The following is a 19,055-nucleotide window of genomic DNA, read 5'->3' on the forward strand; positions in this document are numbered from 1 at the left end:
TGCCTTCCATGACAAAGATTTTAATCTGCTATAACTTGAGAAAATGGTGGTGTCATGAATAGATACTTCAGTGAGCCAACTCCGATAGCATACCATCTTATCTTAAATGTTCAAGTAATAAAAATATTTTCACACTTCATCTAGACCAGTTTTCAATTCAATAAATTTCCCACAAGAATGAAACCTATTAAGGTGATTTTTTTAAATGGATGATTTTATTGCCCCAGTGGTAAGTGGTATAAAATTATTTCATATATTTCATTAATAATTCTAAAATGTGACTAACAAGTGGAATAAAAGGGACTGGTGAAATATAAAGCACGAAGTGAATCAAAATAATTCTGAAAATGCTACACTTTCACACTCTATGCACTATTGTCTCTTTTCCCTAATATCTAATGCACATATGGATAATATTATCATCTCTTTATAAATTATGTCTCACACCAAACATATTCTTTCCAGCATTGTTTTTCAAACTCCTTGACACATTTCCCAGAGACCATCAGAGTCAGGGTTGGCTACTTGGGGAGGCTCTCAGTTCTCTGTCCATGGTTGTGTTTCATAAATTTGTGGGATGATCCCTTGGTGAGGAAGTTATAAAGGAAGTACTGGGGTGGATTAGGGAATATGCCAAATTCATATTAAGTATGAGATTCTTATAATAATCGGCAGGAATGAATTTACATGGAGACCATTAAAATTCTATTTCATTTCTTATCTCTCTCCTCATTCTCCTGCATTTTGGACCTTTCTTTGGAAGTGTTGAACTGAAACAAAAATGATGCTTGGATTAGAGAACCCCTGACATAAAAGAAAAATATCTCTATTCACAACAGCCAAGATATGGAAACAACTAAGTGTCTGTCAGTGGATGAATAGATAAAGCAGATGTGGGGTGTGTGTGGTGTGTGTGTGGTGTGTGTGTGTGTGTGTGTGTGTGTGTGTGTGAAAGAAGGAAATCCTGCCATTTGCTACAATAGAGATGGATCTTGAGAGCATTATGCTAAGCGAAAGAAGTCAGAGAAAGATAAATTTGCACACTATCATTTTATGTGGAATCTAAAAAAAGAAAAAACAAGTCAAACTCACAGAAACAGAGGGTCAGAGTCAAAAGATGGTTTCCAGAGACTGGGGATGGGGGTCCAACAAATAGGGAGACATTGCAGAGAGGTATGAACTTAATAAAAAAAGGAACATATACCTATGAGAAAGAGAGAGGATATCTGTTATAACTGCATGGTGGTCCCAGGTTCCTTTCCAATTCCCTTGTACAAAAAGGTCCAAAGGGACTGCATTGCTCAAAAGTTGGTCCATGCAGACAACAACAGGAATCCTCTTTTGTTCATTCACCAAATATGAGCACCCACTATGAAATGGGTGATGTGATCGATGACAAACAGACAGATAAGGTCTCTGCCCTCACAGCCTAGAAAGGAGCCACCAAGTTCTACACACACACATGAATTTTTTCCCTAAGTTTGTTTCACAGTCATGAAGCTGCTTGAAAAATATGACCAAAATCTAGTTAATATTTATCCTCTTGTTATTTTTTTGAATGACCATCTCCTTGATCCATAATTCTCTTTTCTTTAACTATGTATGAGAGAGATTATCTACTCAGATTGTCACAAATATTCTGCACCTATTCATAGGGATCTAGGTCTGGAAAACAAATTTTGCAAAATGACCTTTCTCAGCATAGCACAGGGTTTATTACACTTTGCATAAGAATTGTCAAGAAGAACATAATTAATGTGCTAAATGCTCTTTCCTATTTCTACATAGGAGCCTGGGTTTGGTTTTCAGTTGATATATACACAGTTGATATATACCTGACATACACTTGTCCTTTTCACCCTTCTACTTTTAACACCTCTTCAAGCCAACTTCTAAATTCCTTCTTATTCTGATGACCACATGTTCAGAAGGGGAACTCGATGTACACTTAATTCAGGTTCTTGGGTATTTAGCCTGATCTCAGGAGGAGGAGTAGAAATGGTTTTGAGTGGCATTTCTAGGTGATGAAAACCACCAGACTTCGAAGTGCTACTTAAATTATTTGCTTGTCTTGGCTAACCTGATGTTTTATGCTATCAAAATGTTGGACTTTACTATTAGTCTAATGTTACTTCTCTGACTCTTCTCTAGCGCACCGACTTTTGAGAGTTAATGGTAAATGCTGCAGAAAATTCAGCATCTTCCTTGCACTCCAGCAGGGGCAAACATATCTTTATTAGGGGTTGGATGAAAGGGCTCTATATTTCTTGAAGCCTTTCCCTTTAAATTATTTCTGGTAGAGGCTGGATTTGAGATCTGCCTCTGAGTTGCTAAGGGCTATTTATGATTTATTTCAACCTTTAGCTGGCTCTAGGAAAAAAGTGCACAAAGTTGAAAATAAAGAAGAGAAGACGCTTAATCCTCAGTAGTATTTCAGTGGTATGGGGCACCCTGACTCTTAGGATGGGTACATTATTTAAATTTTATATTTTTATTATTTCTCTCACAAATAAAATTAAAATCCTTTATCATTTTTAATTAGAGAACAAGGCCCATCATTTATAGAAGAGAACACACTTAAAGCTATGAGTCTTTTAATGCAGACTGGTCCTCTGAGACTTTTCTGGAGCACAGTGAGGAAATTTTAAAGCCAGTCAAATAATTTTCCTAGGCAAAGTGGTGATAGGCCATGGTGAGATATGGGTGTCATTAAAATTTCATAGAGGTCCGTAACGCACCAGAGTCACCATAACATTGACATGCTGACTATAATATCTCCAAAGAAGCATTTGCTGCCTATCATGGCTCTGAAGGGAGCTGTTACAGTCTATCAATGCAATAATCTGCATGTTAAAAAGTCCCTAAATATGTATTTACAAGATAGTCAGATCTGTTTTGGTCTATTGGGTCAATAATCCAGGCACTCAAAGTCCCTAAATATGTAGGCACAAGATAGACAGATCAGCTTTGGTTCACTGAGTCCATAGCAAGTAGGTCTTTACAAAGGGGCCTCTACAGTTACACAGTTGGCATTTTAGCAAGTTCAGAAATGCAGTTCTTTGCACTTCCTGTCTTTTAAAGAGTGGGTTTATTATGCTAGTTCCAGTGGATGCCAGAAGCTGTGTTTCCCTTCGCCCTATGGTATTTTGCTTTTTAAAAAGTCAGAAGGAAAATCCCGTTTTTAGCCCAAATCTGTAGCCCAAATCTAATTGCAGCTTGGAGGCAAATGATGGAAACACGGACATTTAGGCAAAACCCTGTGCCCAGGGATGAATGCTGTCCTTCCAGACCATGCCTCAGCCCTTTCTGCCTCACCATCCCCGGGCATCCACTTTGGCTTGCCTGACTATGCCGCTGCAGCCTTTGCTTCCTACGCCCAACACTCCCCCACCACCCCGCCCCCATCCCCCTGCAACTGTCAGATTCATTCTGGCAACCAGAGGAATCTTGCTAGGGTTTCAGCTCTTCTACAGCAACTTTCCATCCTCACGGGGAAAGTGAAAGGTGCCTCAAGATAAGCCCCTCCTCCCTCTGGCTTCTCCTCCTTCCACTCTCCTCCTTGTCCAGGCTGCTAGAGCACTGGCCTCTGCTGTTCCTTAAGCACACCGGGCATGCTTCCGCTTCCGGTCTTTTGTACTTGCCCTTCCCACGTGGCTGCTCTCTTACTTTCCTTAAGTTTCCTATGAGAGAGGCCTTCCCCGACTTCCTTGCATAAGACAGCAAGACCCCGTCCCAACAAACAACACCATGCGTTTTCTGTCTCCACTACCCACGCATTTGCTCTCCGTTAGCCCTGCCCATCCCAGAACAGGCTGTGTCTTTCCCGTTTCCCTGCGGGTTAAGCTGCCCCTGCAGAGGCTCCATCAATCACATACTTAGATAAGAGCCTGGCCTATTTTAAGTGCTCATTAACTACTGAAGGTAGAAACGAATAGGAGCAGATGGAAAGGGAACCTTCCTCAGCTTCTTCGACAGCCTGCTGATGTGTGTTCTCCTCTAGGTTGAGGAGAAATCTTATCTTTTTTTGAGATGAAGTTCTCTCTTTGGCCATTAGGCCTGTTTCCTGTAATATTCTCTAAGAGGCACAGAAGCAGTCCTGGAAGGGGCCCGACCACTGCGTCCTCAGAGCTCTGAGGGAGCTGAGGTCATCTTAGCTGGTCACAGAGGCACTTGACTGGTGTGCGTCTAAGTACAACAGGGCAGGAGACAGGACTGTGATTTCAAAGTTTCCCCACTTAATGTGGCATCCACGATGCTCAGCAATCATCCACAATCATCAGCAATGCTGACAGCCGTGGACTAGATTTTACCATCTAATCTCACACAGCTGTGAGGGATGGTGTGTGCCACTCTGCCTCGTAACCGGGACAGACTGAGGAGTGCTAGGTAGAACCATTATTCTCTCCGAAACCTGGTAAATGATCCTTGGGATACTCCCCCACGCCTCTGCCCCTCTGTTTAACCATGTACAATGCTTTCAAATGCATCCTTTCTCGTGATTGAAGCCTGTCACAGTAATGTCTTCCTTATTTAAATTTCACAGGAACATTCTTATTTCAATCACTCAGAAAGACGCCTTCGGCAAGAGAATCACAGCTGACAGCAAATTAATGACTATGATGCTGTGATTAGTTGAGATTACAGGCTACAGAGGACCTGTCTGAGCATTTACCACTGTCATCATACTGAGGCTGGCATCTATTAGGGATTTATATTGTTCAAAAAAGAGGATGTGCTTCAGCTACAGTAAGCCCTACAAAAAGGTAAGGAAATATGTCTGCATTGGAATATTCAACGATATGTTAATTAATTAACATAATTTTTACTGTTAACCTGCTAGCCTAAGCAAGTTTTTCTTCCATGCCCTCCCTCCGAATACAGATTTATTTTTAATAAAGCTTAAAGGCACAAACTAAATAAAAAGCTGAAGTGAGCTAGGTAATTCCACTCCCTAAGCCCAAAGTATTCATTAGCTGAAAGGAAAACATCATTTAATCTTGAATTATTTGGGTAAGTGACTCAATTTTGTAATTTGTTTTTCATGAGAATACAAAACTTAATGGATATTTCAGTGCATACCAGTCCTTGAATAGATTTATAAAATAAAACTTTTCAATCAACTTAATGGAAAAGGGATAAAAAATCAGTAGGAGCAACAACAACGCTGAAACCATCTACTCAGATGCTAGGTATCATCACACAAATGATTTTGGTAATCCCCAGCAATGACTTTTGCGGGGCAAAGATTTCAAATAAACGTCTATTTGCTTTGGGTGAGCTTCACGGAATCGGCCTTATTTGATTTCACATCCTCCTAAGGGAAGAGATTTCAGGATTTCCAGGTTGTAAAACGGAAAAGAACATTTTGCTGAACTTGTATGACATCATCTAAAGCATTAAAAGGGCAGATAATCATGGGTTCTCTACCTGTTTACCAAAGCTTCTTTACCTTCCCAATCTACTTTATTTCCAAATGTCAGAGTGGTCTGAAACCTTTCAAAGATTTATAGATGGCAGCAGAAGAGGAAATATTAGGATAAATCCTTTAACTTTTGTGAAAGCTTTTAAATAATTAATCGATGGGCTTTTGGAATTATTGTATATCACAGTCTAGGTACTCTACCGTATATGGTGTTAAGGCTAAACAATAAAAGGGCATTAGACCATTCCTCTTTCTAGAAAGTCAGTGAAATTGCTTTTTATGGTATATACTTGAGTCACAAATAAAGAGAATGTTGAATAAGTGAAAGAAAATATACCTAATATAAAACAATTTAGTTTGTCAACTAAAATCAAAATGCCAATGAATGAAAACAGAAGTACAATCTTGATTTTAAATATAATTTTTTTTTCAAACTCTACTTGGAAATTACCTCATTACAGTAAAAAGAAAAAAAAGTGGCTGCCCTAATACTATTTATGAAAATCAACAAAAATGCAAGCAAATTATTTTCAAGCCTATATTATAAAAATGTTTTCTAGTATATCTAAAATACTAGACACAAACAGCCCAAACAAACAATAGGTAAAAGAACTTACCCTCAATATGTAATAGACAAAAATATTTCTCATAGTAATAAGTTAAATTTTTCTTTGTTGTGCAAAACCCCTCGACCATAACTTCATGAAGAAACGTGAAGTGGTGTGAAAACGATCTTACCTCATATTCAAAGTCCTCTGCTCTGTCTGCATCAGCAGGCAAGCTGGAAAGATACTCATTGTCCTCATAAAATTCATGCTCCATCGGATGAAGAGAATGGCAGCTGTGGGGAATGTAGCGAGATGATAGAAATGGCTCAAAAGGGTTGTTTTCAAGATTAAAACTGATTTTAGAATTTCACTTGTTTTCTCTGCTTTGCCATAAGACCTGTAGCAATCCAGGCTTTGAGTGAACTAGAAGCTCGCAAAAAGCAATTGCTTTCTCTCTCCCCTCCATGGGTTCTGTCAGTTTGATTTTCTGAGAGAATACCAAGAGGAAGGGCCCATGGCCAGAACTGCACTCCAAAGAGTCTGATGTGAAGTCTCTTACCGGCCATGGTGCGGGATACTCCCTGGCCTGCTTCCATTCCACCAAATGTGACTTGCTCCATACATGGGTGTGTGGCTTCGGAGACCATAGTCTACCCAAAGAGGGGTTTTTACAATGAAGTACTACCCATTTCCTAATGCACAGCCCCAAACTGTTTTTTGAAATCTGATTTCAAAAGCACCCATTTTTCAGATTGTAAAGCATACTTGCCTTGCCCTCAATCCTTAAGACCTTCTTCCTTGTTCTCCCTCATAACACACATTTTTCCCTCTTTGATAGAGGGCCCATGCACAAATATTAATCAGCATTCATGTTGACACCTCGCTGGAAATTCCTATAAGCCATAGGGTTTCATAATCCCTTCCAAAAATTCAGAGAGGATTAAAGGAAATAAGGGAGACCTGGGGCATCGTACATAAATTTTATTTATCTCGCTTCAGAAAAATGTTGTAAGTCATTTATAGAAATGCTTTAAAATTGCTATATGCTATGATATAGATCCTATACTTTAGACCATGTGAAGGTCAAGTATAGTTTAAAGGCAAAGGACACGAGGGCATCTCTATTTCTAGAAGTTAGTGAAAAAGACTCAGTGCAATTAAGCAAGCTGGTGGCAGGTGCAATCTCCAAGCTCCACCTGGGTGGACATTACTGAAAAACTGGAGTTAGTAGTATAAATCGTTTCCTTATCTCTAGTCCGAAGGTGCACAAGAGACGCATCCTGGGGTCCTCACACCCTCAATATAAACATTCTACCATCTCTTCTCACTGCTATCTATGGCTGTCATCTCCACATAGGGCTAATCGACGTGAACCCTAACAGCAAAAGCAGTACATGGAACATTTTACTTGCTGGTCTAACAGGTAAACTGTCCTTGCTTAAATTTAGACTGGCTCTGAAAACCCATTTGGGCTGGTAAACCATTAAGCTTGCTGCTTTGGAACACTAATGGGTTTCTCTTGTCTTTCAGTTGGTAAGAAGGGAGCTCTGCCACAAGGAACACCTTATTCATTCAATAAACATTTATTGTCTACGAGATGCTAGGCCCTCTCCTGAGGGCTAGAAATCTGTGGGTATACCAAATCCGATCCTTGCCCTGTGCACTGGGTAGAGCAGTAAGGTGGGAATGTCAAATGTGAAATGTGAGACTTCAGGGGAAATATGGAACAGATGGGAGGGGGGATGTCCCTACTGCAGTTCTAGGAAGTTTGCTAGAAGAGATTGCCTTTAAGCTAAGGTCTGCTGGACTTACGGAGAGCGACATAGGATATCTGTTTAGAGAGTGGGTAGTGGGGTCGGACCTCTTAGGCTCAGAAGCCTGGCCCTATCACTTCCTTCCAATATGACCTCGGCCAAATTACTTAACATCTTCCCTCATCTGTGATGGTTATAGTACAATGCACTCCCTCTAAAGACTGTTGTGAGGACTAAGTGGGTTAATAAATGTAGACCACTTGTAATATTACCAAAAACATGCCAAATTAGTTAATAAATATTAGCTGTTATTCGTTCAAGAGAGTGTTTATTGGAAGTCTCCTCTGCGTTAGGTAGCACTTATCAATATTCAGTATTTGTTTGCCTGTGTATTCTTCTCCTCCTCTAGAAGGTAGGTGGTGACTTTATTTTCATTCCCAGTTGCATGCCCAGCATCTACTTCCAGTGCCAGATAAAGGGGGCTATTTGATAAGTAGTGGTTGCTTGGATGGAGTAGGAAGCAAGATAAACAGCGTCCTTGCCCTCCTGGAACTTCAAGTTTCAAGGAGTGGTTTCCAAAACATGACTGTACCTTAAAATTGCCTAGGGAGATTTTGGCAAAAAGATTTGGTGCTTGGGGCTCACTCTAAAAACTCCTTTTTGATTGGTCTTATGTGGGATTCAGGCATTGCGTTGATATGCCTTTTTAAAATTCCCAGATGATTCTAATGCACACCTGTGGACCACTGACACGAACAGAAGCCACTAAAGGGCAGGGAAGTGATCAGATTTGTGTTTTACAGAGTGCAGAATGGATTGTAGTAGGCAATGAAAATGCAGCCTAAAGAGACCATTGTTCTTATAAATCAAACTCTCTCTAATGTTTGAATATTTGCTGCATAGCACACAGAGCAAAATGTATGGGGCAAAACATACTTCCTCATAAAATAAGACTGTACAGGTAAGATTATTTGAATAAAATCTCTTGACCTGCCTTTAAATTAGGTAAAAAATTGGGAAAAGATATTCCTTTAATAGATTCTGATTTCACAGCCCTTATACTTACTCACTGACAGTCAGAATCTTTTGTTGACATCTCCTTATATTGGGTAATTGCTTTCTTTGGAGAATTACACTTTAATTAAATTAATTTCCTAGCTTTTCCTTTAAAGAAGAGAAAAGCAAGAGTGAAAGAGAGAGAGGCGACCCACAGAGGAGACCAGAGTGCCAACACGCCACTTCTGTGTCAGTCTTAATAAGGTTTTTGGCAGCTTTGGTGAGAAAAGCTATTTCCCTGACCGGTGCTCACGAGTAGCATGAGGTTTTTGATGGCTGGAAATATGAAGATGAACTAATCAGAGCCAGAATTCTTCATTGCTCCGCAGCAAGCATGATTCCTAACGTGAAGCAACTGTGTGGGTCAGGGAAAGTCACTCGCAGGGCCAGCTGGGATCTAATTGGATATAGACACAATGGAGACGTTTTCCAAAGAGAACTGAGAGCCTGTCTCTATAATGGTCAGCTTGCTAGTGTGACTGATTCTCTCCAACACCTACTTGGAATGCTGAGTGAAAACAAATAGGGCTTTGGGAAAAATGACAGGAAAAAAAAATACCTGTCTGAGAGCAGGAATGGACAGATGTCTGGCACTGGAGGGGTAGGCGGCCGAAGTTTTGCCAGAGCCATGATGTGCTCAAAGGTGATGTCTGTCTGAGTGCTAGCGTCCATGAGCTGCACTGCTGGGGCCGTTCCATAGGCTGGTTTACTGAGAGGTGTTCGTCTTAGCACCTGGACCACAATGGGCTCCTTGGCATTTCGAAAAGCTTCCACTGCCTCTTCATGGGTGGCCTTTGAGAGATCCTTCCCATTGACCTGTGAAGATATAAGGACACTGCTCATCACAGAGGAAAGAACAGAGAGGCTGTCATCCTAGATTAAGAAAAGGTGGGAGGCTAAGTTTAAACATCCGCTCTCATACGAAGTTTGTAAAGCATTATTTAATTGGACACTGACATTTACTGAACACTTCAGCAATACTCGGAAGTGAAGAAGATTAGGAAAACAATTGCTTCTTGTTTCATTCAGAAGGATACTGTCAGGATCATTAGTAAAGATTAAAAAATTTGAATCACACGTCGGCCTCAGAAAATGTTCACCCAAACCTTCAGATAGGTAGAAATGTTAAGTATATCTTTTTTTAAAAAATGTCCTATCCATCTCTTTGTGGAATTTTCAATATTTAATCAAAGTTTGACTGGCTTGACATCTGATTTTGTGGGTATTGTCCAATTCCTTTCATATTGTTTTTAAATCCAAGACCATGTTATCGTCATAAAATCAAGACCATGTTACCATACATTTTATTGTAAATCTTGGCTGTTCAACGTGTGGTCTGTGGACCAGCAGCATAAGCACAAGCATAAGAGATTACTAGAAATGCAGGATCCCTGACCCAACCCAGGCCTGCTGAGTCCGAGCTGGTGTATTAACAGGATCCCAGCTGATTTATATGCACTTGAAGGGCGCACTGCTCTAAAACATCTCTGAATATACTCTGTTCCTTTGGATCCTTGCCTGTTTTAATTTATACCAATTTACGACTCTCCATAGTAGCCCTGGACATAACAGAGAGAGGGAATGTCTGCCTTTGCTCTCTGTCACTGCTTTCCAGCAGGGACAACTACTGGCATTTGGGAGAGAAAAATCATTCTTTTTGTGAGACTCTCCCATGCCTAATTACCAAGAGCCAGTGCTGTGCTCCAGCCTTTGTGGCACTCCAGACACCCACACAATTTTCTAAACACTCTTTCCAGTGGCAGTACAGACTGCTTTCACATTGCTGTCAGTTTATTTTCCTAAAACCAGTCCTGATGACAGAGTCCATCGTGGAAGTTGTGTTAATAAAGGCCTACAGCATCCCGAAATATCTTCACAGTTCCCACCCTAGATGAATCAATAATGTTGGTTTTTGCAAATAGGAAAAGATACTTGGGGGCACAATACTGTGCTTAAAACCCCTGAAATGATACTCTTTCTAGACAATGAAGCCATCTGCCTGTTGGGGAGGCTCTCATAACAGCCATGTACCAGCAAATCCTTAGGGATCCCTGGGTGACTTAAGAAGAAGCAAAGAAAGTCACTGAGTTGCAGTCAGAGAACAGTGGCTGACATGCAAGTGTGGGGCATTTGGGGGTAAATGATACAATGCCAGGTAGAAATCATCATGTCATGTCGAGACAGGCTTAATGACCTGGAGGACCTAATTTACTCAATGGACTCTGAAAGAGTTAATGTGCCTTCAAAAATTGAGCAATTAAGTTTCCTCACCAGCAAAATATGTCCCAGTACAGTTCTTGGATCACTAGTAAGAAACTTCAGTAGACAATACAAATGGTTACCTACCAGTGTGCATACACTCATGAATCTTTACATTCTCACTCTGATTCTTTTCTCTATGGACTAAAGTTGAACATTATTGCTGCCTTGGTATTGGTACAACCTTGGAATGTCTAGATAACCTTGGGCATGGGGGAGTATGTTAACAAGGGACATCAATGGACATATTCATTCCTTGAGCTATTGGTCTAGGGTACTTTAGGCCGAGGCCACCACTTTCTCTCTTGAGGATGTGTAATCAGCAGATGGTAAGTGAAATCCAAGAATGGAGAAACAAAACCTAAAATCTAGCCTCTCATCTTGGCTGGTATCATTCTTTATGTATCACACTGTGGTCTGTATTTAAGAACTCCAGGGTTGTAGAAGATGATCCAGTAGTAGACAAGATTGCTCTGCCAGAATCTATGGGGTAGGGAGAAACTGCCCTTTGTCTCCAGGCTTCTGCTTTATGGTGTCCCTTCAGTTTAGTGAATATCCAATCCTGCAAAGTCTTACATCCTTCTCACCCTGAAAAGAAATCTTGGTCATAATCTATAAGCCTTACATTTAAAGTAACCCCTAATAGGGGTAGAATGAAGGAAGACAGTGCCCTTTTTGAAGGACTTCAAACAATATCTGAAGGTAAAGAGAAAAACAATTTGTGGCTAGGGTGTCTTCCAGTCACACATTAAATCCTTCTAATGCATAAATTTTGTGTCATTATGTAGTGGACGGACTAATGCCATTATCCTATTTCTTTCTCAAGGTGGCTCAGCGCCTTGCCTACAATGTAGTCTTGGTATTCCTTTGTTTCTTACTTGTTTTTGTGATTTTCAAAGCAAGAGTAATTTTTAAAAAGCGAGTTCCTCACTGATTACTGATTATTTCTGCAAAATCCAGAAACGTATAACAATTTCTGCAGAAACATAAAGATTACCAAAGAGTATTTTAGGCTGTGAAATAATTAGTTCTTATTATAATGTTCAGTATATGCAGACAGTATTAGCGTTCTCACAGCAAGATCAATAGCTATTGATTCTAAGACCCGTACATTCATTCATTTACAATTATAGCATTTATATGTAAATTTCATTTCTTTGCTTTAAGGACCATCAAATACAATCTTACAAAAGGACAGTCAATAAAATCTCAAATATCTTACTTCCCCATTGGGAATGTTCTTTTCTTCCAGTTATCATGCAGCTGACCTCTATTTTCATAAGCTATTTAATATCTCTCAAAGTAAAGAAGTCTATGACCTTTAAAGGCTCTACTGTCCCATGTGATCCCTTAGAAAATGTAAGCACTGATGATACTAAACACTTTTTTTTCACTTCACTTGAAGTTCATCAACATACTGTTAGCCTCCCAAAAGGTCACCATTTTATAAATTACGCCTTTCACAATAACAAAAAAGAATAGCTTAATTGGGGTTCTCTGACAGTTGCTTTGCTCAGTTATCATCAGTTACAGCCAGGAAGAAGAAAATTGGGCGAATATCTGAGGTTTTAATCCATAGAAAAAAGTTTGCAATAAATGAACAAATAAATTAATAGCCAAACCTCATTTTTCCCAAGTGGCCAGACTCTAAACCAACGTGGTATCTGGTATTCATGGTTCCTTATCCTTATCATTATATTTCTTTTCCATCATATTCTCTCTCTCTCCTTCCCTTGCTTCCTCTCCTGCCCATCCCTCCTTCCCTGTCTCAACCTTGCTTTTGTATGAATTGCATACAATTTTTATATGTTTTGTGAAATGAGACAGGAGATGGAGAAGCCCTCTGTTAAAGGTGTCCCACCTAATGTAGGTAGTCATGGGTGCAGACCACAAGTGTTCTGGGTGCCTAGTAAAAGGAGGAAAACAAAAATGCCAGAAGAATAACAGGAAAGCTGATTTTCAAGAGGAAAAACTGCCTAAGAAGAGTTGGGAACAAAACTGATGGGAAGAGAAGTAATTTGAAAATTAAAAGAGGAATATGCATTGCGGAGCTTGAGTTTGAAGTTTTCATGTAGAAGGGTTTCAAAAACACTGGCGATCTGATTAAAGCATGGCATAGAGAAAGAGACTTCTTCATGAAGCTGTTGGTGAAAGGCACAGGTGAGAGGTTAGCGTGTCATAATAAACACGAGACGTCTATGAGATAATTCCCTCTATTACCATAACATCTGGCACGTCGATAAGTGCTCAAAATAGGTTTGGTTCTGCCTCTACCAAGCAACTGGAGGGCAGCAACTAGAATACAACTGAAAAGATGCATGTGATCACTATCTGACCAGGGGCTAGCAATCACACAATGGAATGACTGGACTCCAAAGGTAATTGAACCACCTGATTTGAGATAAATGAGAATCCAGAGCATTATACCTTGAAAGGGTTATCAGAATTGGCCACAACACCAGGGAGGAAAGAAGATGCCCATGATAAAAGTTCCAGGGTAGAAAGATTGTCCTCATAACAACTACATTTGTGACTGGAAGCCAGCGAAAGGAGTAGCTGTAATCATGTCAAACTTGAAGCAGCCAGAAGACATTCGGAGGAACTAGCAAACGGAGGACTGGTGACTAAAGGAGACACTGATCGTGGGAAGCCATCCTCTGGGAAGGCTTCCCTCATACCCCAGCACTTAAGTTGAAAAATATACAGAGATGAAAAAATAAGTGTCTTGTTTCTAATAAGTTATTTTCCATTATATTGATAAGGATAAGGGGATAGGAGAAAAGTAGTGGCTTTTCAGCAACTGATGCAAAAGAAGTGTGAACACATTTGTTGTGGCAGATGGGCTAATTAATCCATAAGCAACTTGTGAATGTTAAGTAAAGAATATAGCTTTTCATATGTAAACCATATCACGCCAATGTTTGATGAGGCTTCTGTCTAACGAATAATCTACCCTTTTGGATAAACTGCAAAATCTGGGCCACTTGTCAGTAACCTCCCCAGAGTGGCTGGTGGCCTCAGCTTGGATATGAGCTGTGCTAGTTTGATTATATCTCCAAATCCAGCCACATGCAAAATTTTCTTGAGTATCAGAAAACAAACAGGCTTTTCTTTTTTTCCTTTTGAAGTGCAAACAAGTGTGTGAATAACCGAGTCACCCTAGCGTGTTGCCATTTCCAGAGTCAGCTGTTTGGGAATGATGAGGGTTTCCAAACCTCTGTTTCCTCTTATGAAAAATCAGGCCTTTTATGCATCTGTGCCTTTCATAGGAAAATACATACAGGACTACTCAACAGAAGAAGCATAGAATACCTAACATTATGTGCAATTTATATAACCCAATTTCAAGTTGAGAAGAAGTATAAAGCCCAGGAATATTGTTTGTTTCTGTTTACAAAATTTTTATTGCTTCCTTTCTTCATTTATTCATCCGGTTGTTAATGGTCAGCTTTACAGAGATGTAGATGACAAGGAAAATTATAATATATTTAACATGTACATTGTGTTGATTTGATAGATGTATATATTGTTAAAGAATTCCAACCATCTAGTTAATTAACACATCCATCATTTCACGTATTGATTAATTAGTATTTTTGGTGAGAACATTTAAGTTCTACTCTCTTTGCAAATTCCAATTATATAATACAGTGTCACCAACTCTAGTCACTGTGGTCTACATTTGGATCCTCAGAGCCAAGCAGTATAATTCTGGTTGGCATACCAGTTTATAAGATCTTCCCCCTTCACAAATAAATGTGGAATTAATTTTGACTAAAGTCTTATGAGAATGCTGATCAAATGCTCCACCTGATAATTAGGGAGGTATTGTAAAAACATGTTCTAGTAACATTTTATAGAAGGAGGAAACAATATTTAAATTACTGCTAAAATGTTGGGTATGGAAGAAATTTAAAATAATCCAAACCCTATAGTCATTAAAGCATTTGTCATATGTAATTGTGCAATCAGTTTTAAGGAATTGAATCATATAATTTTTTCTGAACTTTGGTATGTTTGCTTGTGTGAGGACATCTGTCCTATAAATTAGGCATAGCACAGTATAAAAAATATTTATAGTGAAAAGAACACACAGAATAAGAATTGTCAAAATTATATGAAGAAAACCTAGCAAGAGATTGACTAAAATTAATTTTGACATTTTAAAATGTTACTCATGAACAAAATAATCACCTGTGGGTTTGTGATAATTTAGAAGAATACAAGATATGTTAGATGGCATTATACCAAAAGTCTGTGTAGTACACTCTTCTGCTTTGAAAGTGCTATTACTGGAAAGTCTGTGTAGTACACTGTTTTGCTTTGAAAATGCTATTACTGGATTTTGGGAAGAGAATAAATATGTAATTATCACATCTGATGTAATAAGCAGATTTATTCAAAAAGTGATCCTGGGGCTCCTCTTGGCTTATTGGGACTATAAGGGACCAGTGGCTTCATTTTCCCGGTGTATGGGGGTGTGACAGCTTCCCATGGGCTCCAGCGTCCCCCAGGGCTGGGCAAATGGCTTTCCCAGCCAAATGGAAGTCACTAACTTCTAACCCAGACATTCTGAACCTCTTATGTTCTGTTTCCTTCCTAACAATGCTCCCCAAAGAGGAGAAAGCCACAGTGGGTAGGGATCCTTGCACTGGAATACAGACCTAACGCAAGTCCAGCCGTTTCGGACCCCCGCATGACTCCTGAGCTGCTCACTCCTGAATTGGATGTTTTCCCAATAAAGACTGTTGCCTAACCTATAGAACTCGTGATACTGTGGGATTTGCCCTTGATTAACATTTGTGTGACATGATATGCATTTACAACCTAAGAAACTGACTGTATTAAAAATGCTTATTTATATAATAGTAATGAACAGCAGACCCCCAGTAACCCAAGGAGATATCTAGAAAGCCTGTTGTTACATTTAATTAATTGACTGTGACACTGAGGTCCCTACAGTAGGACAGTATGCTACTTCCTGACCCCTTTCACAGCACACTTTGATGGTGAGGTGCAAGTAGGACTTGGTTCCAGCTTTTCTTATTAAGATATTACAGACCCATTCTTTGTGAATTTATCAGAACTATTCTTGGCCAAACTTATAATTTTGGTTATAGGAAATCCTGGGGAGGCATCACTCATATTGCTTTTCCCCTTGATTATCTTTTCTTTGTTTCATTTTTTGTGTCCCTTTTTCATATTTTCTGTTTCTTTCCTGAGGCTCCCTGCCACATTCTTCTCTTCTGAGCTTTCCCACTTGGAAGTGGTTTTTTATATAAATTGTTCCTGTTATTAAAGAACAGGTCATGATATGTTTTGATTCTTAGTGAAGGAAATAAATTGAAGTCTATACAACATAAGTTTATTGACCGCTTTATAAATACATTTATTTTCCCTCATGTTAATGAAAGAAATGGAGGTATCTGCTGTTTGGTACATGAGCTGGGGGTTCTTGGTCTGTCCATCAGATGCACAGTCTACTCTTCTCTGCCCAGCTCAGGGCTCTGGGACATGGACCACTGTATACGGCATCACTAGGTTCCCTGCTTTATGTATTTTGTTTGGTTCGGTTAATGGTAAGAGAGTTAGTACTCTGTGTCTTTATTCAGGCCCCTCTCCCCTGGCTTTTAGGACACCAAATCTTGCTAGGTTCTGTTCACATCCCTCACCTACTTTCCACTTTCAGGTCTCTGGGCAGTAAGGACTTCTCTTTCTATTGCGATTCCCTAAATTCTTTTTTTTAACTCTGCTCACACCTCCTAGAATTTGCTCCCTTATTGAACTCACTTCCATTAAATCCTTCTAGTGTGCCTTCCAATTCCTTCTGGGACCCTGCCTGATACAACTAGACATAAACTGTCTGATTTAAACAAAAATAAGGCAAAAGCTAAAAGTTAACATCTTTGCAAATTAAGTTCACTATCAAAATTAGTTGCATCAAAAATAGAATTTCTGGTGTCTTAGATTTAGCAGAAGTTGCATTTTTAAGGGAGTACAAAAATACAACTTTCATTGAGATCACATAGCAAATCTAAAGTATTCACATATTTGATGTCCATGCTTATTTCACAGAATCTCCCTCAGTTGGTCTTTGTGTTTCTTGTTCATTACATTCAGGTTTTGTATTTTCTGGCAAGAATATCTAGAAGTGGTATTGTGTCTTCCTCAGTCTATCCCAGCAGGAAGCAAGTAATATGGATTTGTCTGTTGCTGGTGACGTTAACCTTGAGGACTTCTTGAAAGTGAGAGGGTGAGGGGTGGGGGAAGGGAGAGGATGGATCTAAACCAAATGGAATGGAATGTTAAATTTTGAGGAATCTAGATGAATGCTATTTGAGAATTCTTTATACCATTCTTGCAACCTTTTGATAAGCCTGAAATTATGTTGAAATGAATGTTACAAAATCTTGTTGTGTTTGTTATTAGTTAAAAACAGATTCTTATTATCATCACTTAGACTTAAAAATAATTATAAAGAATTGTTGGACACAGAGTTTGTTTCTGGATTTGCATATCTTTAGAGAAATAAATTCCCACTTTAGAGAAATAAATTCCCACTCTGCGCTGAATGTCTTTTTTCCTTGTGTATGTGCGTACACAGACACACACACAGACACACACATCCCTACAGCAAAAAACACAGATTGGTATCACCAACTTTATCATTGTCATAACAATTCATCTACCAAATATCACCTGAAATCCTGTTCTCCTCCAAGCTGAGCTATTTAAAAAGATAGATGGCTGCCTTCTGGCTAATTGTGGGAGCTCTTTCATTACTATAAAAAGACTTTTTATATCTCAAGTGACTCTATAAGCAGTGAATAATGACTTGAAGTCTTTGGAGGAGAGTCCACTGATAAAATGGTAGGATAACAACTACTTACTGACCTTTTACTTCCTAAGATAATACTAAGCTGATGTAGCTGATTATTAATAAACCTATCCATTGAGTTTTGACACATCAGATCCAAGTATGTTCAACTTAATGAGAAATTCTCATGCAGACACGAAATTTTCTGTAATGGGCCTAAGGGTGTAAAGACATAAGGCATATATGTAGGGCAAATACTTTTGAAATGAACTCAAATTATTTCATTGGGAAAAAAAACTTCATTGTGATTAAATGACCCAGATTTTCTTTTAAAAATTACTATAAACAGCATCAGTAAGTGAGGACTTGGAGCAATTCATCTTTTATGTCCACTGAAAAAGAGGAAATGTGCTCTTAGCCCCTGGACAAGAGCTCTTGGTCCCATTTTTTGCTATATGGATATCAAGAGTATAACCTTGGGGCACCTGGGTGGCTCAGTGGGTTAAGCTTCTTCCTTCAGATCAGGTCATGATCTCAGGGTCCTAGGATCGAGCCCCATACTGGGCTCTCTGCTCAGCAGGGAGCCTGCTTCCCCCTCTGTCTCTGCCTGCCTCACTGCCTACTTGTGATCTCTGTCTGTCAAATAAATAAATGAAATCTTTAAAAAAAGAAAAAGAATATAATCTTGTGTCTCAGTAACACTAGCAAGACGCCAAAGAAATGTCCAAAATAACTACCTGTTAAGTGAAAGGAATAATAAACGTGTTCCACATAGTTACTAATAAGGGACTAAGGAGGCAGTGAGTTACTTATAACATGGCATCTGTCAGAAGAACATCAAAGATGCCAACAGCATCTTCACCAGAGTTTTACTGTACCCTATCTATACAAGCAATCCCTATTTAAATGCTTCCATGCAGAAAAACTGTGTTTGACAAGAAACTGACAATTTTGTTCAGTGCCTAAGTTAAAAGTCCAAAAACATGGTTGGCACATGATTGATACTCAATAAACACATGCTAAATTTTCATATATTTCTCAATCAAAATCCATGTTAAAACACATGTGATTGTATTTGTCATTAAAGTTATTCGTGTTTACAAACAAACTGCTTTCCTTTCACTTCCACCCCCATGACGCAGCCCAGTGCCCCATATTATTCCATTTACTTGAATCTATTGTATACATTGAGGGGCGTA

General features: G+C 39.2%; 1 protein-coding gene across 4 annotated transcripts in view; it reads right to left on the reverse strand.

Annotated features, from left to right (window-relative positions):
• PDZRN4 (PDZ domain containing ring finger 4) overlaps window positions 1–19,055 on the reverse strand; it is a 347,693-nt gene that overhangs the window by 52,077 nt on the left and 276,561 nt on the right. For all 4 annotated transcript variants that reach the window (XM_032877016.1, XM_032877017.1, XM_032877018.1 and 1 more), the window contains 2 exons: window positions 9,340–9,596; window positions 6,161–6,263 (listed from right to left, as the gene is read on the reverse strand). In XM_032877016.1, coding sequence (XP_032732907.1) covers window positions 6,161–6,263; window positions 9,340–9,596 — 360 coding nt within the window. The remainder of the gene's footprint in view (window positions 1–6,160; window positions 6,264–9,339; window positions 9,597–19,055) is intronic.

This window comes from Lontra canadensis, unplaced genomic scaffold (genome assembly GCF_010015895.1).
Source record: "Lontra canadensis isolate GAN:19392208 unplaced genomic scaffold, GSC_riverotter_1.0 scaffold59, whole genome shotgun sequence".
NCBI classification, from domain to species: Eukaryota; Metazoa; Chordata; class Mammalia; order Carnivora; family Mustelidae; genus Lontra; species Lontra canadensis.